This window comes from Camellia sinensis, chromosome 7, assembly GCF_055761805.1.
Source record: "Camellia sinensis isolate YWXY chromosome 7, ASM5576180v1, whole genome shotgun sequence".
NCBI lineage: Eukaryota > Viridiplantae > Streptophyta > Magnoliopsida > Ericales > Theaceae > Camellia > Camellia sinensis.
In genome coordinates this window covers 178,790,702-178,808,859 of record NC_138967.1, presented here as the reverse complement: position 1 = coordinate 178,808,859, position 18,158 = coordinate 178,790,702, and the positions used below count along the sequence as shown (strand labels likewise).

Sequence of the window (18,158 nt, the reverse complement as noted above, 5' to 3'; positions counted from 1 at the left end):
ATAGAATTTCTATTTACTAGCTTGCTTGCCCTGTCTTATGAAGTTTCAAATGCTTTACTTTCCTCAAAATGTCCAGATCGACTGTGAATTTGATCATCTTAATTTAATGTCAATTTGGTTTAGACTATTGTGATGAGCATGACTGATTGTTCTTACTCCATGGGATTCCATTCCAACCCTTTGGACCACTAATTGAAAGGAAGTTTTAGAAGGCTCCAAAAAGAAAAAAACTGCCTGCTCTCCAAATTTGATGTCTAATAGAGAGAAAATACGGGTTTGTTGGGCTGATAGTGGTATTAGTTTTTGTTATCTGTATGCTTAACCTTAACCGGAAAAAAAAAAAAAAAAAAAAAAAAAGAAGAAGAACAGAAGATTAAAATGGCAATTTCTAAAGTATGACTTCAGTTTCAGTGATGACAGCTTTATCATGCCGCATCAGAGAAGATATCAGGTCATTTACCCAATAAAAAATGGGCAAACAAAAGAAGGGGACAAAATTATGCTGGTCTATGAATTTTATTATCAAAAGATTCCCAATACCTGGTTGTTCCAAGTTCCCACTGAAAAAAGATACATTTAAAATTTAGGAAGTATGTTTTTCTAAAGGGTAAATTACAAACGTACCCCATAAACTTTATTTAAATTATAAATTATTTTTTGTAATTTTAAAAATTACATTATGCCTTCTAAAATTTCTAATTTCATAATAAATAAGTCTTTTCATTAATAAATCATCAAGTTAATTAATAATTTTTAATAATGTTAAAATTTTATTTCAATTAATAATTTAAATAATTTTATTATTGTATAGGTGAACCGTTAGAAATTTCACTTTTTCAATTAATTATGTTAAATAAAAAATTTTGACAGTAAAATATTTGTAATTTTTTAAACTATAAGAGACAATTTATATTTTAAACAAATATCAGGAGATGCATTTGTCATTTACCCTTTTCTAAATAATGCCCCCAACGAGGGGGAAAGGAAGACTTATTGCAAATAATGACCCAGTGAGGGGAAAGGAAGACTTGCTGTAAATGATGACTCTGGAATTTCATGTCTTCTTTATTGACGATACCAAGTCCAACGGAAGAACACAGGAATTCCATGAATTGGACATTAGACCATCAATGGATGTCCTCAAAATACCTTTCTTGTTTTCCTCTTTATTTTCCATCTTAATAATCTCCAAAGCAGTAGACACAATAACTAAAAGCCACTCCATTACAGGCAGCCAGACCATAGTTTCATGTGGTGGAAGCTTTGTGATGGGATTTTTCAGCCCTGACAATTCGCAGAATCAATACTTGGGAATATGGTACAAGAAAATATCTGTTAAGACTGTTGTATGGGTTGCCAACAGAGAAACCCCACTCATCGATTCATCAGGTGTCTTGAAGGTAATCAACCCTGGAATTCTTGCCCTTGTCAATGGTACCGGCAGTGTCATTTGGTCTCCCAATGTGACAAGATCCACACAGGACCCTGTTGCACAACTTATGGAGTCAGGAAATCTTGTTGTGAAAGATGTGAATGATAATATTTTGTGGCAAAGCTTTGATTATCCGTGTGATACTCTTTTACCAGGCATGAAGCTTGGAAAGAATTTTGTAACGGGCCAAGAGCGGCACCTCTCTTCATGGAAGAGCAGTGATGATCCAGCTCAAGGTGATTTTTCCTTTTGGTGTGATCCCCAAGGATATCCACAACTAATTTTGAGAAATGGTTCCATTGAGCTGCATCGATCTGGACCATGGAATGGTCTCGGATTCAGTGGGAGACCAAACCTTAAACCAAATTCCATCTACAAATATGGATTAGTTTTCACTGAGGAGGAGGTGTATTATGGTTATGAACTCATTAACAACTCAGTTGTTTCAAGGTTTGCTCTGAGTCATAATGGCATTATGCAGCGCTTCACATGGATTGATCGAACCCAGGAATGGGCCCTTTACCTGAATGCACCGACAGATAATTGTGATTATTATAAACGGTGTGGTTCATATGGTAGCTGTAACGTTGAAAACATACCAGTATGCGGTTGTTTGAGTAAGTTTGTGCCCAAATATCCGAAGCAATGGGAAAATGGAGATTGGTCTGATGGGTGTGTTCGGAGGACACCATTGGATTGCCGTAACGGAGATGGATTTCTCAAGTATTCACATTATAAAATGCCAGACACAAGATATTCCTGGTTTAACAAGAGCATGACCTTAAGGGAATGCGAGATGCTATGCTTGAAAAACTGCTCTTGTACGGCTTACACAAATTTAGACATAAGAGGAGGTGGAAGTGGCTGCTTGCTTTGGTTTGATGAATTGATTGACATGAGAGAGTTCAGTGAAAATGGGCAAGACATTTACATAAGGATGGCTTCCTCTGAGTTGGGTAAGAATTCATACCAAACACATACATTAGTGGTTTTACATTATAACTAAACGATGCTCTCTTTGACTGCCAAACACATACATTAGTGATTTTACAGGCATACACATGTTGATGCTTATAAAATTTGATTATATTTTAGGACAAAATATATGTATGGTTCTTTTAGTATGTGTTTTTTGTCATTTTAATCTTTTAAGTTTCATTTTTGTCAAAAGAGGTAAGAAGTGGTCGGAATCTATCAAACCCTATAGTTTCAAGAATCGCATGAATCGTAAAATGTGAATCAAATCGTGAATCATGCGATTCATCATCAATTCTATCCCAAAATAGGTTGATGCACCCTTCAGGCACTTCCGTCACTGCCAAGTGCCAGAGCTTTTGGCTGCCACATATACAGAATATATCAAGACTCTCTATTACAATCCCCGCTACACGAGCAGTTATTTGGTGCACTGGGAACACCACTTGGCCATGTGCCCATCTAATAATAGCAAGGCATGTGACCGTTATTAAGGAAAAGTAGAGTCAATGACGTGATGTGGTCCATTGGGAAAATTAGAAAAATGCTTCATACCACTAATTTAGCATCACTAATGCACCACTAACGATGTGGCATCATGTGAAGCCCACCACTGATGTGATAGTTTGGCCTTTATTTTGTTTTATTTTTTTTTCTTTACATTGCCACCTCATTAGTGGTGTTTTTAGAGCTTCAAATTTAGTGCTCTAAATCATCACTCGGAAAATTATGATGGCCTTATTTGTTATTGTATTTTTTGTGTGAGGATTATTTTCGTAATTTTGCATTTTAAGGGTTTGAAGACTTTACAAATATGGCTCAATTAGGTCAGTTGAGACAGGGTCAATATGTGAGTAACCCTTGGGTTTATTAGAGTTGTGGCTCCATGTATCCTTCCCCCTTCTTTCCCCTTGTGCTTGTGGATTCAAGCCCCTTGGTGGACTCTAGGGTTTCCCCCTTTTTCTTTTTTCCCTCTATTCTCCTTGTGAATTCAAGGCCCCTAGTGGACTTCTTCGGTTTGTCCCCTCGTGTCTCTTCATCCCTGAAGTTATTATCTATTGTATCTAAAATTTGTGTTTTAGCGAAATAAATAGACTGCAAATCATTTTCTTTGTGTGATGTTTTCAAGTTACATCACAAAGTAACCACATGACCGCAAACCATTAGAACACATGACTGCACTGAATTTTCTGCCCCACATGTTAATTTTTGCCGCTACACACACCACCATATCATGACACCACCCATATAAAGTGCACTCAGCTGCAGTTGGGAGAAGACTTCATAGGGGAAAATCTAGAATCAGAAGCAGAGATAAAGTTCTATTCCTAAGTTGTACCTTTGGTTTAACTGTGAAGCGTATAAATTAAAGTAAACCAGGCTTGCAAACTTTCTGACAAAGCAGTTGTAAAGTCAAGAGGCAACAACTACAGATTGGCCACTTGTAGAGCCCCTAGCACTTTGAAAAATTGATAACCTCTTCTACCGAGTGTATAGTAATGTTCATAAATTAAGGGCAGGTTTCTCCTTCAAATTCAGCTTCCCTTAATACCCATCATGGTTAAAAGTGACGGCATCACAGAATCTACTAAGGCCTGGCTTGACCTCATTATGTTACTAGCCTTGGTTGAATGTATTTTGTTACTTATTTTCTAATTATATATATAGCAATTGACATTATACATATGTTTGTACTCTCATGGTTGTATTACCTGAATGAATTAACCATTGCTTTAAATGAATTGAGGATTCAACAGTTCACCAAGTTGGCTTCAGTGGCAAGAAAAAAAAGATAGTCGAAGTGATCTTGGCATTATTATTTGGACTTCTTCTGCTGGGTATCAGCATAACCTTGCATCTCCGAAAAAAGAAGAAGAATTTACAGCTGAACAAAGAAAGTATGTGAGATGAGTAATTATGTGGTAAACTTAATTTAGAAGACAAAAAGAAAAGATATGCACACAAATATATATATTCTGTATTATGTGCTGATGTGTTCTTCCTAGTAATGGTATATTACTTTGTTAGATCAACTCATCTCATTTGCATCCACTTCATCCCTGCATTACAGGAAATCTAATGCTCAACTCTGAAGAAGGTTACAATGACAAAAGCCAGAAGGAAGATCTGGAGTTACCATTGTTTGACTTAGCTGTAATAGCTAATTCCACAAATAACTTTTCAATTGACAACAAGCTTGGAGAGGGTGGATTTGGACCTGTTTACAAGGTAACAATGTAAAGGCGCACTTGTGCAATCTATAACAACTTGATACTGAATATAGTTATTTGAAATCCTTCTATTTTATTCTACTCCAACAAGGATCTTAATAAAATTAGTAAGGAATTTTCTATCCGGTTCGGACGAGGTATTAATTCAAGGTTTCGAAAGCAGCTTGCTTTCTAGTGAGTTCTTTCTTTCTTTTTAGTTCTTCCAAGTTATCTTTTATTCAATCCTACACTTTATAATTATCATCTACGTCCAATAATTAACTTGCCTATGATTTTATAAATTTTAACCTTAATTATTTTTCATTTCAAATTCACTCATAAATAAAGCCTAAATTGTTAGGTTTTTATTTTTGGCAAACCCGTTTGACAAAACTCCTTTAAGTTGTATTTGTTTTCGCACTTTTTATTTCTATGAGGCTATGAGTGTTTAGATGCGAATCCAACCCGAATTTTGCCTTACAGAGAAGCTTTGTGATGTTAGTTCTTTCAAGATTGCCATTTCGTTGATTATGACGGGGATCGAGTTGCCCGGTCAGCTCGCGAGGGTCCAGGGGGCAGCGCCCCTTGTCGGGTCCGGGACAGCGCCACGGCGGGGTCGAGGGGCAGCACCCCCGAAGCAAAATGCAAAAATGCATTCAAAGTAGCCTCCCCGCTCGAGCGGAGAATGGTGATATCCAGAAGTATGCGTGTCTGCAAAAATACTATGATCCATGTTTTCACGCTCGAGCGTCGAAATCCCCGCTCGAGCGTACATCCTGGTTTGGAACACTTCATATAGTGTCCCTGCTCGAGCGTCAATTCCCACACTCGAGCGGACCTCGCGATTTCAGATTCTATAAATTCGCAAGTTGCTCCAAATCTAGGATTACTTCTCCAGATCGTCTTCTTGGGTTCTAGGGTTTATATCTGGGGATATTTTGCTAGTTTTCTTTGATGTTTTGATTGAGTATTCAACTCATGGTTTAAAGAGTATACATCAAAGGATTATTTGTTTGTTCTACATAAAGGATAGAGTTGTTCTTCGGTGGATTCTGAAGAATTCGAGCCTGAAACTTTGGTAGATTCTGGAGTGGCTCATCGTTAAGACAATTCCGAGGTGAAGACGGGGTTGGAAGAGACACATAGAAGTTGGTTCAATTCGGGCGTGGATTCGCTTGGTAATTGAGAGTATACCTGTGTAATTCCTTTATGTCTTTTTAGTGGATTGTTTTGTGGCTTTTGCCCGTGGTTTTTTTATCACAATTGGAGGTGTCCAATTATGGTTTTTCCACGTAAAATCGTTGTGTCGATTTGTCTTGATTGTTTAATCACAAATCAACATCTAGGGGATTTCTAGAATTTTTCATAAATAAAACCTAAAATTGTTGTACTCCTTCAGAATCTATTCTACCTTATCACGTTACTGATTCTAAACGACCTACATGTCCACAAATAAGGGAAATAGTAATCCCTCTTCTGAATATTGTAGCATAAGATAAGAAGGGTAAATAATTAATTGCTTTTCTCTATAAAATAAGATAATTAAATACCAATACAGGTTCTAGTAAAAAAAAAAGAAATTGAGTAGGTATTGTTCTTAACGAACTAACATCATCATTATTCAAAAGCAGGAAATTGGCTCACCAACAAGCTTATTTAGATGGCTACTCTTTCATTTTTTCCACTTTCTTGAATGACTATTCAGTTATAGGTTGGGACTTCGTTTCTTGTTTCTATTTATTTTTTATTTTTCATTTTTTGAGTAATGGCATAAAGGAACAAAAATTATATTGAAAAGATATACAAATGATGTGGTTGATTTGAATTTTATCATTTCAAATCAAAATACCAATCGATGAGCATTTATTTCAAAAATGTCATTACCTAGTTAAGTATTCTATATGAAAAATATGGAAAAATGATTGTTTATTCTAGTTGAATATTCTATGTAGCAAATAATAATTTATATATTTATATGTGAAAAATTATGAGACTGACCTTTAAAAGCTTGTAGAGAAGTTCTAACTTTGTAATTCCCCTCCACCTGTCCACACTCACTCATGCAAAGCAATACATTATCTACCCTTTCCTTATCACACAACCTAGGTGTTATTTGGCATCACATAGTATATTTTTCCTTCAATTTTCTAAGTTTACAATTGGTTTTATGCATCTTTTCTCACATATGAAACTTTATAAATCTGTGTAATTATGTCTTTGAAGTATGTGTTTGGTAACATTGTTACATAAATCACTAGTCATGATTGTTCCTGTTGAACCAATGTCAGCCAGAGCGACACACAAAAATGTAAAAGATACAAATAATAAGAATGGCAATAAAAGTGGTTTCTTTTAAGTTCTAAGGGAAGAACAGTCTATAAATTATATTGGTAATTCCCAGGGTATACTAGAAGGAGGACAAGAAATAGCTGTGAAGCGGCTCTCAAAGAATTCTAACCAAGGACTTGATGAGTTTAAGAATGAAGTCATCTGTATTGCTAAACTTCAGCACCGAAATCTCGTGAAGCTTCTAGGATGTTGCATTCAAGGAGAAGAAAAGATGTTGATCTATGAATACATGCCCAACAAAAGTCTGGACTTCTTTATTTTTGGTATGGCTTTCTTGAAACTATAATACTTCAATTTTTGGTATGGCACATCTCTTCCACCCTTGGACCAACCAACAATCTTTCTTTCTTTCTTTTTTTCTTTTTTATACTTTTTGTTCCATATAAACCTTTTGAATTATTTGGTAATGGGACCAAAATTATATGTGGTTGTTATTACATGTGCATTTGCATGAGCTTTGTCTTCTAGAAAAATTGGGATTTTTAAAAAATTCATGCATCTAATTAGCAAGAGCAAGGACTAAATCAGACCCAAAAAAAACAGATCGAACCCAGAGCGCATTACTAAAGTGGTCGAAGGGCTTCCACATTATTAATGGGATTGCTCGGGGACTTTTATATCTTCATCAAGATTCCAGACTGAGAATTGTTCATAGAGATCTCAAAGCTAGTAATATTTTGTTGGATATTGACATGAACCCAAAAATATCTGACTTCGGAGTGGCTAGAAGGTTAGGAGGAAATGAGACACAAGCAAATACAAACATAGTGGTTGGAACACGGTAAGAATCTCCATAACATGTTTCGTCTAATCCACTTTTATTGCTTCAAAATCTGGTTCTTCATTTAGCGTTTCTCTACAGTGGCTACATAGCTCCAGAGTATGCAGTGGATGGGCTATTTTCAGTAAAATCTGATGTATTCAGCTTTGGTGTTTTGGTGCTGGAGATTGTGAGTAGGAAGAGAAACAGAGGTTTCTATCATCCAGGTCACCGCCTCAACCTACTTGGGCATGTAAGTGTACGAAGCTTAAAGCTATCATTGCATATGTATGTTTTCCAAGAAGTACTGTTAATATTGTAATGGATTGTTCAGGCATGGAGACTCTATAAAGAAGGTAGGTCGTTGGAATTAATTGATGAGGCTCTATGGGACTCATGCTACCTAAATGAAATGTTGCGATCAATCCATGTGGGTCTTTTATGTGTGCAACAATGTCCAGAGGATAGGCCAAGCATGTCATCTGTGGTTCTAATGTTGAGTAGTGAAGGTGCATTGCCTCAGGTCAAACAGCCTGGCTTCTTTACTGAAAGGAATATTCATGAGGCTAGTTGTTCGTCAAGCAAGGATGCAACAGTTTCAGCCAATGAAATCACCATTACTCTGTTAGATGCTCGATAGAAACATATATTGTGTTGATGTAAACTATATGCCCCAAAACCTATTAAATAAAATGAAAATCTTTACTGCATTCAAAGATAGTTTAAGTTGTATAAACCAGTTCCCCTTTTTGTAATTTTCACTTGAATTACATTTGGGATTAGTTTGGAAAGTCCTGTAATCATTGGAGTTTAGGTGGATTTAGTTAGATTTTATACCTATCTACAAGATGGATGCTATGATTAGTCATTGTTTCTTGTTTACTCGGCCTTGCAAACCTTCATAGGTTATCATCATAATTAATAAAATTTTGTGTGATACATATAAAAGATTTTTTCTAAATTTTGTGAAACTTTGTTTGTGCAAAAAATAAAAATCATAGGCAATAATGAAATTTCATTATTTTTATTTCTGAAATTACAAAAAACAAAAAAAACAAAAAAAAAAATTAAGCAACTAAGAAACAATATTTAGATAAGATGAGTGTTACTGAAATGGGGAGGCTAAGGTGGATGTACGGCAAGACTAGAAAAAACAAAGTTAGGAATGAGTATATTTGTGAACGGGTAGGAGTAATACTGATAGAAGATAAGTTGAGAGAAAATAGATTGAGATGATTTGGTCATATACAACGGAGACCAACAAAAGCAGTAGTAAAGAGATGCGATGCAACGACGGTAGAGGGAAGTGTTAGGGGAAGGAGCAAACCTAGATTGACATGGGTTAGTGTAGTAAATAGAGATATGAATCTCTTTAATTTGAATAACCAAATGGCCATTGATAGAGTCGAGTGGAGAAGAAGAATTCATGTAACCGATTCCATTTGATGGGACTTAAGGCTTGATTTGGTTTGGTTACAAAAAAAAAAAAAAAAAAAACGAAAACAATTTTCTCCTTAAAATAGCAATGCCCAACCCAAAACAGGATGCTGTTCCTGCATTGGCAACACAGTTGAAACAACACCATTTGTTGGATTCATTGGGCCTGCCGATGAAAGGTTTCCACCTTCCCTTTATTGCTAGTTTCTCGGCAACCAAACTGAAAGGAAAAATGTAGATTGACCGAACAGACTGCAAATTGCAGAAGTGGACGCTTTGATTCTGCAATTACGGTTTGCCATCCTTTTCTTGAACTCTCAAATATAATTTCTCATAATGTGCTTATGTGTGTGTTGGCATTTGTGTATGTGTGTGTTTTTTACATATACATACATATGTTGTCTACTCTCTCTCTCGACTATTTTAATTTCTGGAAACCTGCCGTTGATATTGCTAATTAGCCTCATTCCTGTAGCTCTGCATTGTCATCAAATATTTAGTTGTCTTTTGCACAATTGATGTTTGTAAAAATATCATGGTATAAAATTGATGTTCAAAAAATCACTGTGAATATGTATTTATATTTGTATGCAATGGAAATTAGTGTGACTTGTCAAGATGTTTTTAACTACAGAAGCATAACCACGTATTCATATCTGATGGAAGTGACATTGGTATACCACTAATTTCAAACTGAAATATTACTTAGTTTTGGTATATAGTTATAAGAAACTCTTTGTTCTCCCCCTTTTTTATTTTTATTTTTATTTTTTTGTCATTTTAGTTTTATGTAGTTCTAAACCCCCAAATAATTGGAATCAAGCCTTTGTTCAGGTGATTTGAGCTATGAATTATGTTGTTTTAGTAACAACTTGGTTAATTTCTACGAAGATTGTTCGAGGTTGGTTGAAGTGGAATCGTTTCTTTTATTTTTCTGATGATACTTGGGGGATCTTCTTCCCTAAAAATTTCATTTTTGAACAAGTAGAACACTATCCTTGAATTTTCTAGAAGAGCTAGCTTGACAAGCTTGTCTAGATTTGATTTTGGCCCACTTTACAGGACTTAAGAACTGAAACCATGCCAAAAACCAATCACAATGACAAACTTTTTTCCATGGAACAGTCTTTATGTAAAGTTGGGCACTGGAAATGCTTGTGCTGAGCCAATACTTGATCAGTCTATGTCCTACATTTTAGTTATTGACGCAGTCACGTTATAAATTAGGCTCATCAGAAAATCTAGATGCTTCTCATATCATGTTTTGGTGTTTAATTTACTTGCAGAATGTCCATGGGACTTACTGTATCTTATTGTAGAGGAGAGTGCTTTGATATTTGAAACCAAATTATAAATAAATAGAAAATTTTTGAGCTCCGTGGTTTTAAGAAATAAAATGAAATCCACAAAAGTTTTGAAGTTGAAATAACTTCTATTTCTAAAATCATATTAACAACTGCGATGAACACTCTATCTAGCATCCAATATTGTTATGGTTACTTCACCATTCGTATAAAATTCTTCACTTCTTGTTGCAGTATCTGTATCAATGGAACTTCTTTCAATGAAGAAACCGGGTTGTTTAGGCTGAGGCAATATTGCTTCCTCATTTCCCAACATGAACACTACAGATGACATTGCCGGCCTGTCTTGTGGGAGTTTCTGAACACATAATAGACCCACTTGAATACATCTCTGTACTTGAGATTCAACACATGAATCCTTCAAACATGCTTCCATTAGTTCCAAAGCTCTGTCTTCATTCCACAGCAACCATGTCTAAAGTAATTGCAAACCATGCACTTATTTTATTTATTTTCTTCACAGAACATATATTTTGTCATCCTTAAGAAACAGTAGATATGCATTAAGTTAGATAGCCACAGGGATAGATAGATTGATATGCACAGATATATCTATAAAGAGAGATAACTATTTTATTGTTTCTAGTACCTACATGCCCTAGAAGATTGTGGTGGTGATCAGGATGATGAAAACCTCTGTTCCTTTTGCCACTCACTATTTCTAACAAAAGCACACCCAAACTGAATACATCAGATTTCACTGAGAATTTCCCGTCAATTGCGTACTCTAGAGACATATAGCCACTGCAAGAATTTGCAACTATAAAGTCTTCTGAATGATAGAAAATTTTGATTTAATAGTAAATACAACTTACTATGTTCCAATGACTCTTTTTGTTTTTGCACAAATTTGTTCTCCTTCAAAAATTCTTGCCAAGCCAAAATCTGAAATTTTTGGAATCAGATCATTGTCTAGCAAAATATTGCTTGCTTTGAGATCCCTGTGAATTATTCTTAATCTAGAATCTTGGTGGAGATACAGAAGTCCCCGTGCAATCCCCATAACAATGTCAAACCTCTTTTGCCAAGCCAGTAATGCACTTCTATGCTGATCTGCACATCATTTTGACCCTTCGTAAATTTTAAGATGCATTAGTGACCATGTAAGAAAGCGATATGCAGGTGACCGAACAAACCCAAAATATGAAGGGTTTAGAGGCACAAACCATAAATAAAATAATTTAAACTTTTGTTGCACATATACTCATAGATTAACATCCTTTCTTCTCCTTGAATGCAGCATCCAAGAAGCCTGACAAGGTTCTAAGAGGGAGATTAATGATCTGGTACTGGGCCGGATAGATCTAGGCCAGACAGAGTTTTGCCGGACAGATTTGGGTCGGGCAAGTGTTGGGCCAAGGATGTGTGGCCCAGTTTGGAAAGAAGTTGCTTGGTTAAGGCAACGCTTGGTTGGACCGAGCTACATGTTTGGCGGAGGCGAAGCCAGTCAAGATAAGTGACCGGCGCCTGGAAAGGCAAGGTTGGACCGAGGTACCTGTTTGTTCGGCAGGTAGGTCGACCGCAGACAAGTGTAAGTAGTCCCGAGCTCGGCTTTGCCGAGATGCCGCCGAGTCCGGTCCTCCTCTGAGCTTAGCTGTTGGAGTACTTGGGCATGAAACGCAGCATGGCAGACGATGGTCGAGATGATACTGCCCGGCTGCCGAGCTCCCCAGAGCATGGGCAGGCGGTTGGGTTAGGTGGTGCTCAGCAAGGTTTATGCTGACAGATGGGATAGTAGTGCCACGTGTTGAGAGATCACTGGGAGTAGATTTGGGGCGCAAAAGGTATATAAGCATGACTACGCCCCCCATACACAGACGAACACTTTGTAAGGAACTCCTACACTCAAACACTCTCTCTCTCCTCTCCCTAAGGTGTGTGCTAATTAGATCGTCGAAGGGGTTTTCCCGCCACACACCACCGGGTAGCTCACCCTCATTGTGCTTTCAGGTGATCGGACAGAAACGGAGCTAGGAAGAAAGGAGTACGGGCTTGCTGAAATATTTGCTCCCCACACGATTGGCGCCGTCTATGGGAACCTTGACAGACAAAACCTTGTCTTCCAGGCTCGTCTGATCGCCATCCATGGCGAACAACGAGGAGTTTTCATTGTCTACCATAGACGGAGCCACGCCGGAGTTCACCCGAAGGAGAGAAGGACCTCCCGTCATCCATCCAATGGCAGACTTGGAGACACCCACCAGAGGCCAGTCGGGAGATGCGCGGGATAAGCGCGAAAGAAGTCATGGTCATTCACGCAGTCCAGACAGTCACCGGCAGAGAAGAGATTCACACGCCAGACGTCTGGAAAATGAGTTGAAGGACCAGGACGCTGTCATCCGGCGAATGGCGGCGGAGATGGAGGAACTGAAGCGGCATGTCAAGGGGAAGGGTGTAGATGGAGTGATAGACCACAGTGAGCGCACCCCATCCCACCGTTCAAGCAATCAGAGTCAGCGACACACTCCATTCATTTCCATTACCAGAAGCTACAAAGTTGATGATTCAAGCGTTCGCGCAGAAAATTCCAGCACGCAGGATAGCACATACCAGCCCTCGCGTCCGGTGACGACGTCGAGGTACTCATATTCTGCTCACTCAGAGGATTTGCGGGCAGTCTTGAAGGAACGAGCTCGCCGTCGCGAGGCTGAAAGGGTGCCGGTGTTTCAACGGCTATCCTATGGGGTTCACGCCAGCGAGGAGGCCGGAATGCCTCCACCTCGCCAAGCAGCGCCACTCTTCGTAGATACGGACCTGGCCAGGCTGAGCGCCACTCCTTTTTCCCTAGAAATAGAAACAACACCGCTTCCGGCAGGCTTCCACCAGCCTAAGTTCACACTCTACGACGGAAAAACTGATCCTTACATGCACGTAAGCCACTTCCGACAGGTTATGGCCGGACATCGGCGAAATGACGGGCTTATGTGCCTTATCTTTCCGTCAAGTTTAGGCGAGTTGGGCTTGAAGTAGTTCGAGAGGTTACCGGAAGCGAGCATACAAAGGTGGCACCAGTTGGCCGAAGCCTTTGTGACGCGCTTCAAAACCAACACAAAAACACCAAAGGAAGTCGATCACTTACTAAGTGTCAAGATGGAACTGAGCGACACACTGAAGGCATATAACTCCAGGTATTGGGAGACCTTCAACGAGATCTTGGATTGCCCGGTCAACCTTGCAATCACTCAATACAAGCATGGTCTCCCGGTCGGACATAGACTGCGGGACTCGCTCACCATGCACCAACCGACGTCCATGGGCCAGCTCATGCAGCGCATTAATGAGCACATCCGGGTCGAGGATGATCCGTAAGCATCTACCATGAAATCAACTCCGGTAGCAACAGACAAGAAGACGGCAGGCAAAGTGCACGCAGTTGGGCGAGAGTCCAGCCGCTCAAGTGACAGAGCAGAGGAATCAGACCGTGGCTTGAATCGTAAGAACCGGGGTAGAGGACGTCAGAACGACCGGGATGACTACACCCGAGATGATGTTGCGGATGCCAACAGAAGATTGAAGGCAAGGACTGGCATCACCACGGTCTTCAAGATTCCAATTTATCGCATACTTAGTGAAATCCGAGACGAGGAGTATGTCCAGTTTCCTGCTAAGTTGGGCGATGGACAGAAGGGCTTCCGCGGTATCGTTGCACATTCCACAGGGAGAAAGGCCACCGGATTGAGGATTGTTTGCCTTTGAGGCAACACTTAGAAGAGCTGGTCGCGGCCGGGCACCTATGCCTTTACATTGATGGCGGCGTAAAGCCGAATCAGGCTCCGGTCGATCCCAGGGGACAGGATGACCGAGACGCACCACCACAAGGAGTTATTAATGTCATCCACGGCATCGTGGAACCGGAGCGTGTTTGCGAACTCCGAGGCATGATAAAAAAGGCGGAGCATATGAGGGAAGTTTTGTCGGTACAGCCTGCCATCAAAAGGGGGAAGACTGAAGAAAAAGACGCGATTAGTTTCACCTCAAGGGATCTAGAGCGTATCCAGACGCCGCACATCGATACCCTAGTAGTAACGCTACACGTCAAGGAATTTGATGTTAAACGGATCTTGATCGATCAGGGAAGCTCGGTCGAGATCATGTATTTTGATGCGTTCAAGCAACTCAAACTCCGGGAGACAGACTTGGCTCCGGCAACTTCGCCACTGGTTGGTGTAGACACCCCATTTTTGACCGACCTTAAGACTCAGACATCACCGATTGAGCATTTGGTGATATTGCATAATGTGCTCGTTCAGAAGTTTCAGAGTCGCGACCGCGAGCCCTACCTCCGGACTTCCGAACCCTCTTCTGTGCCTTGCCTCGGTTTGCGAACCAGACTCGGTTTTCTCTGTTTCTTTTCCTGAGGGGAGGGAGAGGTCCCGTAGACCATCTCTCAGTGGTCGTGGGCTACATTTTGTGGCCGTAGGCCATTTTGCCCATTTCGGGACCCGGTTCCCGGTTTTCGGAGCCGTCAGGCCGTGTGCCTCGGTTCGGGACCGCTTAACCATCTCCATTTGCTCTGATTTTTGGCATACTTCCTTTTTACTTCCCTTTGAGGGACACTGGGGTCTGGGAAACCCACTACGTGGCCGAACGCCACTTTCGGTGCTTAACAGCCCATTTTCGGGACCCCGAACTGCGTGTTTTTGTCCTCAAACTTTCGTTTTGCATCGGTTTTCGTTTATTTTTGGCAGGTACCTCTGTTTTATCACCAGGAAGGTCACTGGAGGGTGGGAGGCCAGTAATTATCTTAGCAACCAGTTATATTCCATTTTCGCCCTCCGATGCCCGTTTTTCTCATTTCCGAGCTAATGTTGAACAACCTGGACCCTTTTTCTTGAACTTTGAACCACATATTTGTGTTGTACACACATGGGAGGATCCTAAAAGTTGGTGGCCGGCCATTAATTCTATTTGACCCTTTTGACCCCCCCTTGAAAGTGGCTTGTTGTCCCTCCTGTTTTACAGTTGCCAATTTTGAACCATAGGGTTGTGATGAGGGGACCTGGGAGGACACCTTCTTGTGGTGGCCGGCCAGAAAATCAACTTGACCTTTTTGACCCCTAGCCGGCCGGCTAGGGGAGGTGGCCGGCCGGCCACCTGCAGCTCCAAAACCTGGCCGGCCATGTTCCTTGCAATACACACTTTACAGCTGTATAGCTGTATCCCCCACAAAATATCTCAATCCGGGGGATATTTTGTGGGGGAAAGCCTTGGTCCTTTTCCCCCACCCTTTCCTTCCATGCTTCCCCTCCTTTTGGTCCTTATAACCAGCTGCAAGCATTGGCATTAGGGGTTAGAAAAATTTGCTTCAAGCATAGGCATCCAAATCTCCCTCTATCTCTCTCATTTTCTCAAAAAACTCCTAAGTTCTACCCCATTCCTTCATCACCACCAAGCACCACCACCACCACTCCATTTCCAGCAGCAAGGAAGGCTTCTCAGAGGCTAAAGGTGCTGCAACTCGGTCCAAGAAGTAACCAAAGATTGGTCTACAAGGGTGAGTTGCCATTTTCCCCTTTTTGAGCTTATTCTTGCAACATTTCTTAGCCATATATGCTTTTTGCTTTGAGCTCCGGCCATAACTGAAAGTGGCCTTATTTTGAGCTCTTTTTAACTTTTTCTTAAGGGCTCAACCCTGTTTGAGCCCCCGATCTTGCACTTGCTTCAATATCTTCCTTAAATGCTATTTTCTTGCATGCTTTGGTAACCCATTATGCTTCCATTTTTGGGCATTTTACAGAACTAAAAATAGGCTTATTTTGAGCCCCTCTTCAACATTGAAGAAGGGATCAACACTGTTTGGGACCTCCATGCTATACTTTCCTTTATATTCTCTTTTGGGTCCCATTTTTGCATGTTTTGGCAGCTTATTATGCTTCTGTTTTTGGCCTTTTTACAGTACTAAAAATAGTCTTATTTTGGTCCATTCTTCATGTTTTATTAAGGGCATTTCATGGTTTGGGACCTCCATATGCTACTTCATGTTATATCCCTCCTTGGTCCCCTTTTCTTGCATGTTTTGGCAGCCAATTATGCTTCGGTTTTTGGCCTTTTTACAGTACTAAAAATAGTCTTATTTTGGTCCATTATTCATGTTTTATTAAGGGCCTTTCATGTTTTGGGACCTCCATATGCTACTTCATGTTATATCCCTCCTTGGTTCCCTTTTCCTGCATGTCTTGGCAGCCTATTGTGCTTCGGTTTTTAGTCATTTTATAGAACTAAAAATAGTCTTATTTTGGACCATTCTTCATGTTTCATTAAGGGTCTTTGGCTTTTTGATGAATATTTTGTACACTTTGTGTTATAGCCACTTTTGAGCCTCATTTTGCATTGCATTTCTAGCATGTTTGTATACTGATTTTGGGGCGGCCATAAACTGTAAATGTGCATATTTTTGTTCCCTCTTCAGTGTTTTAGAAGGACATTTTTCAGGTTGGGTTTTGTATATACCACTTGTTTCATTGCCCTCTCTTGGCCCCTATTTTTGCATGCCATTGTTGCCTTATCTTTGCTTGCTGTTTGGCCATGATTTGTACTGGAAAAATACTGATTTTGGGGCTTCCTTGCTACTGTCTATTCATTGCATATCCATATTGTGCATGTTTGGTATAGCTATAGGCCATTTCGGGTGCCAAAGTTCATGTTTCGGGACTATTCCTTGCATCGGGTGTACTTTCGCCCCATTTCGGGGCTGTTTTCCCTCACATTTCAGTGCTGAAAATCCATTAGCATGTTTGCATGCCATTTTAGCCATATTGCATTGCGTATGCCATTACCTCGGTTCGCGTGCCCGTGTGCACGCATTTCGAGGCACTTCATTTTCACCCATCGGCCTCTTATGTGAGTGTGGCTGAGGCTCTCTCATGTTAGTATAAGTCCATGTTGCATTCTATATACCATTTTCTATGCCATTGCATTGCGTATGCCATTGCCTCGGTTTGCGTGCCCGTGTGCATGCATTTCGAGACACTTCATTTTCATCCATCGGCCTCTTATGTGAGTGTGGCTGAGGCTCTCTCATGTTAGTGTAAGCCCATATCATATTTCTATGTCATTTGCATTGCGTATGTCATTTTCTCGATTTGCGTGCCCGTATGCACGCATTTCGAGGCATTTTATTTTTACAGCATAGTGCATACTAGGTTATATCTTAGATCGCATTCTGTCATTTTCTCGGTTTACGTGCCCGTGTGCACGCATTTCGAGGCGTCTCATTTTCATAGCATTGTGTATGTTAGGATTGTATCTTAGTCGCATTTCATGCATGTCATGCATATTGCATCGTGTTCGGGATAGGAGTTAGCCCGAGCACGGGAAACGAGGTGCATTTCGTACTCCGAGTGACGGAATGTATCTCAATTCCCCAGTCACCAACACTCCGGATCATCCATGATGGAGTTAGGCTCTTGTTGTGTTTTCATGTGCATTCATCCCATATTAAATTGTGCAATTCGACTCCTCGGCCATCATGCATCGATATGCGTGATTTGTGGCACGAGGATCGAGGCATGCATATATCTGTGAAAATACATTGCTATGCCCCTTTCCTGCTCTCTGTTGCAGCAAATGAAGAATCAGCAAACTTCCAGAGTTTGACGCGCTTTCCAAGAAAAATCACAAAATAGAGGCTA

At 40.1% G+C, this 18,158-nt stretch overlaps 1 protein-coding gene across 2 annotated transcripts in view; it reads left to right on the top strand.

Annotated features, from left to right (window-relative positions):
- Window positions 1–1,027: 1,027 nt before the first annotated feature.
- LOC114277182 (G-type lectin S-receptor-like serine/threonine-protein kinase At4g27290) overlaps window positions 1,028–18,158 on the top strand; it is a 50,674-nt gene continuing 33,543 nt past the window's right edge. The window contains exons 1-7 of one of the 2 annotated variants that reach the window (XM_082880007.1): window positions 1,028–2,388; window positions 4,165–4,305; window positions 4,479–4,636; window positions 7,019–7,229; window positions 7,510–7,747; window positions 7,829–7,979; window positions 8,061–9,535. In XM_082880007.1, the coding sequence (XP_082736133.1) occupies window positions 1,038–2,388; window positions 4,165–4,305; window positions 4,479–4,636; window positions 7,019–7,229; window positions 7,510–7,747; window positions 7,829–7,979; window positions 8,061–8,366 (2,556 nt within the window). In that variant the 5' untranslated portion in view covers window positions 1,028–1,037 and the 3' untranslated portion in view covers window positions 8,367–9,535. Of the gene's footprint in view, window positions 2,389–4,164; window positions 4,306–4,478; window positions 4,637–7,018; window positions 7,230–7,509; window positions 7,748–7,828; window positions 7,980–8,060; window positions 9,536–11,767; window positions 11,788–18,158 lie in introns of those variants that run through there. The other variant, XR_014336480.1, reaches the window with a different exon arrangement.